Raw genomic sequence first — 15,097 nt, forward strand, 5'->3', positions numbered from 1 at the left:
TTGAATAGAAAATAGCATGCATAGTATTTGATTTTTATTATAGTTTCTGTCTCATTTACATATGTATACCATTATCTACAGTGAAACCTGGCTAAACCGAGCCCTGTATAAACCGGAAACCTGTATAAACCAAACATTGTTCTTAAGAACCGTCATATAAAATTGTATGCGTTGTGAAGCTGATAAAACCGAGCATCTGCCGAAACCGAACAAATTCTTCAGTCCCGAAGAGGTTCGGGTTAAACAGGTTTCACTGTTTATCTTAATTTCATATGACGCATGTCTTCAAAATAATCATACTTTTATTCGTAGTACACAATATACAGTAGATGAACCAGTGAGTAATCATACAAGTGTGTCTCTAATTTCTTAACCTAAATTTACCAAAAAAGAACAACACGAAATTAAATATTTATCATTTATACAACATTCGACAGGCAAGTAAATGCGTAACCGTTGATACAATTAAGTGTCTTCATCATCAACCAAGAATCGGTTCCATAGAATGACATTCTTTAGTGTGGTCATTTGCATAAACTACCTTTCGTTCACATTTATCTCCCTTTATGGTAACACAACCATCCGGTGGTAACGATCTACCGGCGTTGATACCAATCCTATTCAGTAAAATAATATTATACATATTATATAATTGAAACAAAATTACAGAAAAAAAACTTATGTTAAAATATAGTAAACTTATAATTGATTCAATGAAAGCTGTGTTATCCATCAACTCCTAGTCCTCTTCATTCGACTGCGGTTTAGTTAAACCATTCAGTGTGTCATATAATGCATTTGATTAACAGCTTCTGAAAATCGAATGTTAATTTGTGAATGTAAATAAAATATAATCATCTCCGCATTAATTTAAATTTTTGTAACAATGCCACTGTTCAAACCATACTATATTGGTTTTAATTGGAAAAAATAATTTCGTAATAATATTTTTTTATAATTATAAATTTATTATGTTTCTTAATTACTTACTTACTTACTTAACTACTGCCCTTGTACTTACCCACAAATAAACATAGAGCCATTTGCCTGGCATGTAATTTCAGTACATATATTGTAATCTGTGTGTGTACTATTTAAAGCAACGACCACACCCTTATAAGTACAGTTTGATGGATCTATAAAAAAATATATCATAAAATAATTAAAAACCAATTGTTCAACAATTGTAGGTCTTTCCACATAATTTTATAAATTATTGATGAGAAGCTACTTTCGGCTTGCTAAAAGTTACTTGTGGCGTCCAAGGATAGGTTTCTTTATACTGATACAATAAATATATGTTTCTATATATTTTTGCCTGAAATAAGGGAGATAATTGTCAACTTCCGGATTAAAAAATGACACTTCCGGTCTTCCATGCAAACTTTATTTACACTGATTCCAAATATATATGGTGTCTATTTTATATTGGAGATATGAGGTACTTTCGGTTTAGTTAAATTCACTTCCATTGTCAAATGATAGGTTTATATATGTATATTTTTTTTTTTAATTGTTTCTTAGTACTTTTCCATGGAATAAGTGCAAAAAAGCTACTTCCAGTTTATTCAAGGTGATTTCCTGTTGATTTTTTTCAACGTCGTGCATGAAAAAGAACACTTTGCAAAAGACGCTAGGGCTTTAACATGTACCAAGTTGGAGTATTAATCAATTAACCTTATATTGAATCATTTCAGGTCCAATAACTCTTATAAGAAATCATTGAATTGTTTTTGACCAAATATATCATATCCTTATCACAATTAGACAAACATTTTGCACTTAGTCTTGTTCTTTTATGCCTATCTTTAAAAGTAACAGAGGGGATCAAGAAACAAGGAAAAGTCCATATTTAGAATTTTATCTTGATCTTAAACCTTGACCTAGTTTTCTATGCTTAAGACCAAGAACCTCAAACCAACAGACCATAGGTCTCTATCGCTTGTGGTTTGCCAGTTTCAAATGCATATCACTTACTTCAAATGTATTCGGGGAAATAACTCTTATATAGAGTCGTCGTATATGGATATAGCGAGCAATTTGGTAAATAAATGTTTTGCTTTCTTTTGCGGTATCACCACAAAGAAAACAATGTCTTAGGAGATAAGTTGATAACTCTTACAATAAAAAGTATTCGACTTAAGGTGGCTCGGGGCCTATTAAAAGTTTCTATCAGAAGTGCCGCATTTTTTGTTATTTTATTCTTTAAAGAAATTAAATCAAATTGGTCGTAAAAAAATAGGGTGTCACGGACCATTTCTGCTCAAAATTTTACTTTTAAACAGGTATGTAAAAGGGACCATTTTACAATGAAGTGATAGGGAAAATAGAAGTGTTGACATCATTTTATCGGATTATCAAAAAAAACGTTCTATGACACTTGGTCCAAAACTGTTATATATAAAGCTGAAATATAGCTTCAAAGAATGAGCAAATAAAAAAAAAATAGGTCACCGATAAGGAAAAAAATATATATTGCCTTAAAACCCAAATTTTGGCGGGGAAATGGTGAAAATGGATGGAATGTCATTTTGATCCATTATCAAATACGGATCAAAACGAAAATATTCTATTATTCACATAACTACAATGATTTAACATTTCTAATCAATCAAATTTAAATATTAAAAAAAAATTATATCGAAAATACTTTTGTAATTCATGCGTGATATTATGCGCAGTCGAAAAGTCCCGAGCCACCTTAACATGATAATTCTCTAAAGCGCAAAAACTATTCGATGTCATATGCAAAAAATCTAAGCGACATCTTGCAAAACCACAAAACAGGGCACGTAACAAATTTGGACAAGTCCATAATCACATGGCAAAATCAAATGACAAAACACATCAAAAACCGAATGTACAAGAACTGTCGTATTCCAGACTTGGTACAGGCATTTTAAAATGTAGAAAATGGTGGATTAAACCTCACTGTGTATCATCGCCAACGGAAATTGGGTACTAACGAAGCGGAGAGAAGTAGAAAAAAAAGTAAACAAGTTAAGAATTCATTCAATTTAAAGCATTTCCACTCATTTGATGAGGGTGCCGCTTAAGAAATGATTTTCTGATATATAATTCTATGAATTATTAGGCCGACAAGTACAAAATTAATACAAGATTTTGTGTAATACTCCAAAACTTTCCACTTAGTACCGGAACATTTCGAGGTCGATCGTCCTCTGTCGCCCCATTCTCAAGATATTAAACTGTTTTTCATTATTTTTCCAGACACGTTTTTCGATTATTATAGTGTGGCATGATATTTACTGAAATTTGTTGTCAAAAACATGTTTTTTAAAGAATATGGACAAAAACATTGTTTGTTTGTTGTACGGCGAATTGCAGAACGTTGTACGGCGAATTGCAAAATAACAACTTTTGCCTGTACGGCGTCTTGCAATATATTATAATTTTAAGAGGAAATTAATCACTGTTTAGATAATATCAAGTGACGATATTTTGTTGATATCAAAGCTTTACGGGCTTACAAATTACAAAATGTCTTACTTATAAAATATTATTAAATATATGCCGTTAATTCAGTTCAGAAGGCCTCGTTGCGTACCGCTTTTCGATTTTGTACAATTTTTTTTCAACCATATTATCCTGAATACATTTATATATCGTTATACTACTAACGACTGTTGTCTTATTTGTTAAATAAAATAAACCGTCCATTCATCTGTTTTTGGTGCTAGCTTTTTTTTTTTTTTAGATAAAAACAGTGGAGATGTGGTATGATAGCAAATAAGATAACTATCCATCAGGATAAAATAAAGTGTATGCAAGCGATTATGTGCTATCGTACGGCCTTCAACAACGAAAACTCGTACCTTATACATGTTATAGTCGGCTATAAAAAGCACCGACAGAAAAATGTGGAAGGACTCAACAAGAAAACTAACGGCTTAACTCATATACAGTGTAATAAAACAATTTATGAAAACAACAAATAAGATAGAGATGAAGAAACGACATGGGCTTACATAGGCTATGCCTGTTGCCCAATCCAATTCAATTTATTTGAATAAAATATTGTTTAAAATAAACAACCATCGAACCACAGGATCGAGAATTCGGACAGAATACTTTGTTTTCATCGAATGTAAGAAGAAAGAAATCATTTCGAATTAATTTTCTTGTCAGTTTCTTTTTGAAAAATATATAATTTGCATACATCTATTCTTAAATCCTGTCAAGCAATTGTTTTTTCTATCTAAAGCATTTTAACCAATGCATAATTAGATGAGGACAGGGGGTCCGTTAACATGTTAACAACACCTCGATTTTGGCAAAAACAGTTAACAACAAATTTTAAATGCTGATAAGAGTTAACAGCAACTTTAATTTACCTTTTTTTCCAAACGAACCCAAAAGCAATGAAAAGGGGAAGTGCATATCTTCACTGATGTATTCAAAAGTTTGACAACCACTGTACAAATTCGCAGAAATACCAACTTGAGCTACATAAGGAGTCATTTATAAAGCTGACTTATTTTCAGAAGACACAAGCAAGTACCATATTTTTTTTATTGACACATGGACAGACAATTGAACGGATGGAAAAGCAGACGGAGTGATTGACTCCAAGTATAAAAGGACTATGTCATGAATAATCGAAATTGCTTCAAACAGCAAAAGGGAGGCTTCTTCTGTTTATGTATATTGTTGATTAAATGTTTTATGTCAATCAGTCGTAGCAAACTTGGGTTTTCGTCATGACGTAGGAAAGTGTAACAAACAGATAGAATGAGTGAATACTATGGGGCGCGAAGATTTTTTTTATGGCGAGGGCTCTTATAAATTATGGTTTCATCTGATCTCAGTCAGGGTATTCGTACGACTCATTGCTTACATGATTTTATTAAAAGGAATTACGAAGGTTTACTGATATTTATTTTAAATCATCAAAACCAGTGAATATAACAGAAAGTAACATGTAAGGTGTCACAAATTTAAGCGCTCTTTCATCTCCAAGTCCCAATTAAAAACTCTGAGCTGATATAAAAAAAAAACTTGGTCCATCTTTACATTTCTGAAGTCTTAGACTAGCAAATTTGACATCAATTTGAGAACCAAGTCCTCATTTTCGGCCTCTTCTACAAGGCCACACTGTTCAGTTATTTTACGAATTGCAAATTGAAAAGGTACTTTATTTTTCACAATTCCATCCAGGTACTCTGGGTCAATATAACTTATCAAACGTTCCATATACATCTGAATTATTTTCATCATAGGACTGACCAAGGTTTTAGCTGGATAAGAAGTGGCCTTTCCTTTTAACGTTTTGGATACATTACAAATAGAAGGCATATATAACTACATTGGTTAGACGTATAAAGAGGGGCATGAGATATCCCTAAATATGTTTAACACTGCCGAATTTGTTGGACCTGCATGACCCAACTTGAGTCCGTAACCTTTGCTACATTTGTATATAGTCTTGTATTTATTTCATTTTTTAAATTTTGGTTCATTTATATGTTTCAAGAAACAAACATTAAACTTCTTCCCCCTTTTTGTAGTTAAATGATTGCTGACTTAGGAAACAGCTTCAGGTATATCAATACACAGTTACAAGTTTAGTTTCGCATTATAGCCATGGTGAATTTTCTAAATATGAAAGTTTTTGAACAATTGAATTGATTTTTAGTTGAATAATAATAAAGCCTTCCTAGTGGTTTTATAAGAACATTTATATTGTTTTTAGCATGTTTTATAAGACATTTTTCAGTTTGAAAGTCCATACGTTCTTATCCGTACCGCCATAAATTTAGAAATTTTGTATGGTTTTTCAACAAAGATTTGACGCTCGATCTTTTCAATTTAATTTTATGGTAAAAGCAGTAGAAATGCATTTAATTTGTTTTACCTTTTGATAGATATATGTCTATGGTTTCAGGAAAGGTATCACTCTTATTGATTGAAAATTGAAATTTTCCTTTGGACCAAATTTTTTAGATCTTTGTGACGTGTTCAACCCCCTATTTTGCAATATTTGGTATCAAATAAATGCTAATAGTTGCCATTGTTACACACAAAAAAAGATTATATTTCACCATTATTACTATTGGAAATCAAATCTATGGACGCTTCTCTTTCCATAAATATACACATGCATAACTAAAATAGTAAGCCTTATTTATTAGAAAGGAATGGAAGAGGGTGTTTAAATTTTTTCCCTATCTGTGAATTGACACCCACCCTAGTGCATAATTTTATCGTTACGTTGGGTTGTTTCTTCTATTAGGTCGGGCTTCTGTTTCTTTGACATTTTCCTCATTTCCATTCTCAATTTTATTAAGAACTTACTATACTCAAAGATTTTTAAAGACATGTACAGTTACATATATGCTGAATATGTCACTCCTTTGCGGAAGCAACGTAAAAAAAAGAGATGAACAGAAAATTTTGATGTGATTCTAGTAAATAACAGTTAATATCAGTTAACAGAGAAAATAATGTCAAAAACAGTGAACACTTTAAGTATTAAGTAACAGATAACAGGAATCTCAATTTCAAATAAACAGTTAACAACATTGCAAATTTTAACAAAACAGATTACAGACAGTGGGTCGAAAACAGTTAACAGTTTTTAAAATTTATCAGTCAAATAAAATTTTTAAACAAATTAAAACCTTAAAAAGGACAAAAACAGTTTAACATAAAAGGGTACCCCCTTCCCCCACCTTAGATATTTGAACTTAATACTTTATTTTCTTTGAAAAGACGGTAAATAACTATTCTAAAATTAGCAAGTTGCCATACAGTTGAAAACAAGTTGCCATACAGTAAATTTGTCAACACGAGCAAGTTGCCGTACCCTAGACTTTATTTTTTATGGTCTATATTCTTTAAAATACATCTTTTTGACAACAAATTTCAGTAAATATCATGCCACACTATAATAATCGAAAAACGTGTCTGGAAAAATAATGAAAAACAGTTCAATATCTTGAGAATGGGGCGACAGAGGACGATCGACCTCGAAATTTCCCGGTACTAAGTGGAAAGTTTTGGAGTATTACACAAAATCTTGTATTAATTTTGTACTTGTCGGCCTAATAATTCATAGAATTATATATCAGAAAATCATTTCTTAAGCGGCACTCTCATCAAATGAGTGGAAATGCTTTAAATTGAATGAATTCTTAACTTGTTTACTTTTTTTCTACTTCTCTCCGCTTCGTTAGTACCCAATTTCCGGTGGCGATACACAGTGAACCTTGTTTTATTATTAAATTGGTGTTCTACGTCATAAAACTTCTTTCTTTTTTTTTGACGAAAAATACCATTGTAATTTTTTTTTGCAATGTACGCAAAAAATAATTCCCGATTAGAAAGTGTTTTTTTTAGAGCTTCAACCATAAAGTTCAAAATAATAAATGATAAAATACATACTATTCCCAGTAGATGGATAAGGTCTACAGAACGAATCCGCCATATGTACCAAGATACACATCATAATAGCACAAGACAGGACTTTCGCTGTCTCCATGTTCATGTTTAGGCTGTAATGATTTGCTCGGATTGGAAGGTTAAAAGATAAGATAATCTTTTGACTTCGTGGTATTTTCCATCAGAGTAGTTAAGATACTTTTAACTAACCTTAACATTGTCATGTACTAAATCAAATACTTTGATAAAGAATTTTACCAAGCCAAATGGACGCACGTACGCTCATAACCCATAAACGAATAGTGTAAACAATAAAAACGGAATGAATTTTTTTGGCTTTATATGTTTGATTTAAAAAAAAAAAAATACACACCATGATATCATTACAATGTTTAATTAAATATAATCAAGTTTTGGCTAGCTTTGTAGCATAATCTTTCGATAACAATATTTGTAGTTTTAACGATTCTTTGTTATGGCACCCTCAACGGAGTTGGGGTGACATATTGTTATTCTACGTTTTTTTTTTTTTTTTATTATTATGGCACCCTCAACGGAGTTGGGGTGACATATTGTTATTGTTCGTTTCTTTTTGTCTTATTATTTATTATATTGAGGACCCCCATGTGCAAAGTTTCAGGAAACATGGAATGTTTCAAGATGGCTACCGTTTCCATGGAAACAGAACAAATGTGAAAAAATCCAGTTTTGAGTTTTGGTGAACTGTTTGGATTTTGAACTGCTTTATCTCAGAATCATTATATTTTTTTTTTCAATGTAGGTGCCCACTATACACAGGTGTTGGGTGAATTTGGCACTCTTTGGAACTTCGATGTTGCCATGGAAACTACACTAAGAATTTCAAAATTCTGAAAATGCTCAAAACTTCAGGAAACTTCACAGTAACGATGAGCAACAATGGAAGATGTGGCATTTGAAGTTGGAATTTCCAAAATATCTCTTGTTACCATGGAAACATTGCTAAAAGGTCAAAAATTTCAAAAAAAATAAAAATGCTGCAAACTGGATGAAACTTTACAGGAATGGTCAATGGCATAAGCAGAGTTGACTTTTGAAGTTGGAATTTTCAAAATGGCCGCCGTAACCATGGAAACAGCAAAAATGTCAAAAATTTCAAAATGCTCCAAACTTACTGAAACTTAACTAAAATGATAATATGAATGTGTAGATAAACTCTTTGACTTTGTAATTTTCAAAATGGCTGCCGCTCACCTGGCAATTGGGGAAGGGTGCCATCTGCTATTGCTTGCAATGGCAAATCTAGTTTTATTTCTTATGGAATCGAGGGCCAACATTTAGAGACACATAGCTAGTAGAAATAACACAGGTTAACAATAGCAAGCCATAATGTGAAGAAGGGAAAAAAAGGCGTTATCTATATAAGGTATTTTATATATATATCAGTATCTTAAAGGAGTACATAGTTCTCCTGATTTACGACCATGTGTGTAAGGACGCAAAAGAAAAGCTGATGAACCTAAGATATAAGATACGATTGATTTTTCAGAGTTTATAGAAATCGAACCCATAATAAACTGGAACAGGAAACCTATGAATGACAAAATTGACGAACTCGCTAAAAGCTTTAAAAATTAAGTCACAGTGCTAAAGAAAACATTACGCCTATTGCAGAGTTAATACGAAATTATTCTTTCAGTCCCAGTACTTAAGGTCTTTAAATTGTTTATGGGTGGATTGAACGTACAAAGATCAAATTAAAAAAATATATAGCAATAAATGGAATCGTTAGGTTATTGTTTATGACAATTCTCGTATTTTTGCCCATGTGCTTTGTTAAAAAGACTTTTGGTGTTACTCTATTACATACTATATACCTTGCTATATTTCTTTCATACATTATGACGTGGCTCTGTACTTATACATCCCGTCATTGTGACATTTACTATGGTAAATTTGTGTATAATTTTGTATTGTTGTCTATAATTTTTGCTTATATGCTTTGTCTTTATGCCATTTTGTGCCTCTTTGTAACATATTTAGATATAGGAAGATGTGGTGTGAGTGATATTTGTTTGTTTTCTTAGTGATTAAGATTATAACACAATGTTGACTGATGTACCCTTATTTTTAACATGTTTACTTATGTCTGTTTGTTTTGTTCACTCATCGTTGTCAATATAATGGAATTTGATGCGACTGTCATACAAGTGAGAGGTTAAGCTAGTCCCAGTGCTTAAGGTCTTTAAATTGTTTATGGGTGGATTGAACGTACAAAGATCAAATTAAAAAAATATATAGCAATAAATGGAATTGTTAGGTTATTGTTTATGACAATTATCGTATTTTTGCCCATGTGCTTTGTTAAAAAGACTTTTGGTGTTACTCTATTACATACTATATACCTTGCTATATTTCTTTCATACATATATGACGTGGCTCTGTACTTATACATCCCGTCATTGTGACATTAACTATGGTAAATTTGTGTATAATTTTGTATTGTTGTCTATAATTTTTGCTTATATGCTTTGTCTTTATGCCATTTTGTGCCTCTTTGTAACATATTTAGATATAGGAAGATGTGGTGTGAGTGATATTTGTTTGTTTTCTTAGTGATTAAGATTATAACACAATGTTGACTGATGTACCCTTATTTTTAACATGTTTACTTATGTCTGTTTGTTTTGTTCACTCATCGTTGTCAATATAATGGAATTTGATGCGACTGTCATACAAGTGAGAGGTTTAGCTAGCCATAAGCCCTGCTTCAATATACAATTTTCAACATAAGAAAATTCCTGTGCATGTACTACAGACTAGGGGAATAGCTCTGGTAGCATGGATGGAGGCGATTATATTCGGACATATAAAAACACATCTGCTTCCATTTTCTACATTTTAATCAGCCAAAGATGACGTCACAAACATAAATACAACATACTGACAAAAAGGGAACAACTCTCTCTTACAAACGGAATCATAATCTGACCATACATACTGAGATATATAAAATAAGTCAGGAATATTACAATTGTTATGCATTCGTTTGATGTGTTTGTGCTTTTGATTTTGCCATTTGAATAAGGACTTTCCGTTTTCAATTTTTTTTTCGGAGTTCAGTATTTTTCTAATTTTACCTTTAACACGAAAAAGATAAACCAATATTGAACTTTAAATCCACGTGAGTCGGAATAAAACTGGAAACTTCAGGCTGAAGTAATTTAACATACTGTCATACATACTCGTTAAAAGAGAAATAAGATAACATTCTCAATAACGATCTACAAATACACTTAATCGACATAATCATACATCGATTGTACTTAATGAGAAAAGAAAAGAGATGCATCGAGAGACAATATGTGTGACAATGAGAAACCAAAAACATGTAAATAGAACACGAAATAAATCTAATGAGAATGACATTTATAAAGAAGACAACTCATTAACAGTTCGGAGGTAGTCTGATTACTCTACCGTACGTACACTTCCAAACGAACAATCATTTCGCGAGATGAAGCGACTAATTAAGACATTTACCGATGATGAAACAGCTCAATGATTTGTAGGGCATATAGCGTAAGTACCGACAGATACAAACTAAATTGAAGTGAGAACGTATTCGAAAAGGGGTGTTCATTTTACTATAAGAATGTTTAATATTTGTTCGACAGTTAACCTCATCTGTGGTTGAACATCCTAGTACTTGGTCAAAAAGGGGCAATCAAAGAAAGTAAAATAAGACATAATGGGTGCAATTTTGGGTAGACTTCAGGGGGCTCGTGGGTCGAAATCAACTTTTTTTCTAATATTGGATTTTGCTATTCTTTTCTATGATTAAACTTTACCTTATACCTAATAGAAATATAAAATAAAATTATGGGGTCACCGTTCATTCAAGCTCACAATCTGCCTATGAAAGAAGCATACATTTTTGTTAATGACTAATAATAGAGAAATATTGGTAATATCGAAATAAAAAAAAACTTAATTACAGAAATTGCTTAAATTTTACAATAATTAAGTTTGTGTATAGCTTGTTTGATAACAATTATAAAAAATAAAGGTCACCGATGAGTTAAAAAAAATATATTTTAATTTAAACGTCAAAAATGACATGTTTGCACCAAAGGAAGATAATTTGGAGAATTTTCGATGATATAAACATTTCTAAAGTCATCTGTGGCCAAACCAAATCGGTTTGTCTGGGTACTTCTTGTACCATATCATAAAGTAATAACTTATAGTGTAATTAATAAAGTTTGTAATGAAAAAAAAAAAGTTTAATTTTTTGCTGATTTTTTTTGTACCCGCGAGCCTCCTTAAGTATTAAAAAAAGTATATTGTTCATATTAGATTTATATGAACTATGTAATTTATAGATTGTCGTTGATTATCTCAACAAGATTGATTTTCTCGCTTGAGCTGGTACAGCGAAAGTGAGAAAAGCAATCGAGTTGAGATGATCAATGATAATCTGTTTATCGCTATTTTACCTATGACGACGTTGTCAATTTCAATGTCAATTTCTTTAGCAATGCCACGTGGCCTCCTTAGTTTCTAGCGCTAATTTTTCCATCTCAAGCGAGAAGCATAATATGAAAATTATCACAAAAAAGATCAAAGGAAAAATGCACAAAATAGCGACAATGATGAATACGTACATGTCATGCAATTTATTTAAAGATTGTACGACTGTTAATTTTAGGGTGTGTGATATATAATTTGTAATACGTCAAGACGTAAGTTCTTGTTGAATTGATTTTTTATTTTGTAATGTATGTAATGATCGGTATTGACCTGTGCGATGTTGACTACATTAAAGGTTAAATAAAACTGTATTAGAATTTCTATTTATTATCCAAATTACACTGAAAAATATTGATCTGCTAAGTAGAATTAATATGTATAAAAACCTTAATAGAAATACACTGCAATGGTCAATGGCAGATGCATTTAAAAGATTCTCCTTTCCGATTATAAATGACTTTTTGTGCTACATATGGCGGCAAATTTATGTTTTCCGTGCTTGACATTCCGATCGTGCTTCAAACCTTATTTGAAAAACTAAAGTCGTACTAAAAAGTAAAATACAAAAGAATACTGAAATCCGAGGAAAATTCTAAACGGAAAGTTACAAAGCACATAGCAAAATCAAAAGATCAAACAAATAAAACGAATCGATAAAAACTGTCATTATCTTGACAAGTAAATTTTTTGAAAAAAGTGGATGAAAACTGCTTTTATAGCTAGTTAAACTTCCCACTTGTATGACAGTCGCATAAAATGCCATTATATTGTCAACGATGTGTGAAAAAAACCAAACATACATGATACTAGGTAAATATGTGAAAAATATGGGCACACCAGTCAACATTGTGTTATATAATCTTTATCACTATAAAAACAATCAAATATGCCAACAAAAAGGCATATAGACGAAGCACATTTACAAAACCAAAAATATGAATACAAAAAATTACCATAGCACAATAATACAACGACTGGAGGTATCAGTACATAACCACTTCAAATGGATATGCCAAATATAGGCTTAACAGTAATAGTAATTCAAAGCCAATAAAAGATACACTTTAGACAAACAACGTCGGTACCTAGAGTCGATACCTCAAAACCAGGTATTATTTATTCTGAGTAGCAGCTGCAAGCTTTTGAATACCAAATGAGTTGAGAAATATATATCCCATATGCAGATGAAGTTAGTATACTGCTACTTAGGTGGTAGAAATTAATCATTTCAAAATTAACATAGTCTCGTTTGTCATAGACTCTGTGCTGACTGCTAATGTCAAACTCGAAGTATAAGTCTAAAACGGAGACAGAGACAGAGAAAGCCGCGTTATTTTTTTTTAGTTCGGTAGGATATATTAATGGAACCCAAAATTTGGATTGTTATTGGAAAGAACATCATCATTTTCTGAATGTGAAATTAAAGGATCTGGCTTCTTTGATCTTCTTGTTATTGACAAGTGTTTAACGGAACTTTGACTCATATGAAATGAAAAGATGTCGACAAGGATAGGCGCACTGTTCGTTCCCTTAGGTTTGCCAACATATTGAAAAAGTCAACCTTCAAATTCAACAAATATGTTGTCAATAAGAAACTACAGCATACTGATCATACTAACTGTCACTTCGAACAAAAAGAGTTGCAAGGTGTAAAGGACAAAAACAGCAGTAGAACTTTGAACTGGTAACTGACTGTTTTAATAATAAAAAAAAACAATTCCATGACATTCCGTCGAAAGTATAAACATATTAGCCCTTAATAATAGCCTTGTAAAAATAATTCATTTTGAGGAGATTTGTAAACATATAATAAACACTTTAAAGATAAAGTAAGCCATTGGACCAGATTGTACAGCTATCGAGCACAAAATTTATTGCAGCTATCAAGTGGTATCATGTTTGTGTTTACTCTTTAATATAATTTGAAAATCGAATAATTGCTTGTTTCTTTTAGACATGATATCGTTATTACACCGTATTAAGAAGTAATAAAGAAAAAACTAGACTCAACAGTATCAAATAAGTACTGCGAAATTAAAATTAATTTTAACAGTCTTTTTTTAAAACTCATTATACTAGTATTAAAACGGTTTGGAAAAGAATGCAGAACAAAACCAATATTTTTTGTCATGACTTACAATGTTGTTTTGTTTAGGTAAAAATGTATCTATTCCTACTGTATATATTTACTACGTTTTATTTTCAAACCCGCCAATTTACTGCAACATTTACATTCAAAGAATCAATTAGTTACTATATTGAACATTACTCGTAACAATTTGCAATATTTGTAGACACATTTTAGTCATTGCCAAAGCTTTTAGTCGTATATCTGAAGACGGGGTTTATTTAAATTGTAGAAATCAATGACTGGAATAGCCGTTCAAATGTTTAAAAGTATATACATGTCGGAAAAGATGGCCACGATAAATATGTTAAATATAAATGACCAATAACATTTGAATTTATATTGTTAACTTTGTCATGTTTTACTTTCTTGATAGTTATATTGATGATCTTTTAATCTTAGAGATACAAAATATTTGGTATAAAATTGGGAGTCAGTCAGTTGCAATGCGAGAAGAAAATCTAAATAAAGTGGACCATAACTTCGTCTAAATTACAAAAGTCACGACATATAATTATTCACAGACTTTTTCGCCTAGCTTTCGTCTAAAATTTGGCTCAATGTCAATATAAGAGGGGCAAAAGATATTAATACCTGAAGGACATTTAAACTCATGGATCGAAAATAAACTGACAACGCCAGTGCTAAAAAAAGGGAAAAAAACACACGTATATTAGTACACAAGACATAGCATAGAAAACTTAAGACTCAGTAACAAGAACCCCACCAAAATAAATGATGGCCAATGTTATTTGTGTGGCTGTCATTCCCCTGATGTCACTCAACATTTAATTATGTAAAATAAAGCATTCGGAGCAAAAAAAGAATACTAGTATGCTATTTGGATGTGTTGATGATTTATAATTTCAGCAAGCTGTTTGCTCTTTTTAACAAGATTAAGACGGCATAGTTGTAGCCTAACTGATGGGTATTACATATTTTATGTAAATTTTCAATCTTACAACAGAAACACGTGTTATGCTGCTTGGATCTTCATTTTTTTTTATTAATACTATGTAAGAATACATTTCATTTTGTATACTGAAATTTTATCAA

The 15,097-nt window shown here is 31.4% G+C and overlaps 1 protein-coding gene across 1 annotated transcript; it reads right to left on the bottom strand.

Moving 5' to 3' along the window:
- Nucleotides 1-473: 473 nt before the first annotated feature.
- LOC134714071 (uncharacterized) lies at nucleotides 474-7,519 on the bottom strand. The gene is made up of 3 exons (XM_063575319.1): nucleotides 7,405-7,519; nucleotides 1,022-1,136; nucleotides 474-617 (listed from the first exon to the last, which is right to left on the bottom strand). Exons 1-3 carry the CDS (start codon nucleotides 7,505-7,507, stop codon nucleotides 482-484), a joined length of 354 nt encoding a protein of 117 aa, XP_063431389.1. The 5' UTR covers nucleotides 7,508-7,519; the 3' UTR covers nucleotides 474-481.
- Nucleotides 7,520-15,097: the final 7,578 nt, after the last annotated feature.

The sequence above is a fragment of the Mytilus trossulus genome, chromosome 4 (genome assembly GCF_036588685.1).
Source record: "Mytilus trossulus isolate FHL-02 chromosome 4, PNRI_Mtr1.1.1.hap1, whole genome shotgun sequence".
Classification (NCBI taxonomy): domain Eukaryota; kingdom Metazoa; phylum Mollusca; class Bivalvia; order Mytilida; family Mytilidae; genus Mytilus; species Mytilus trossulus.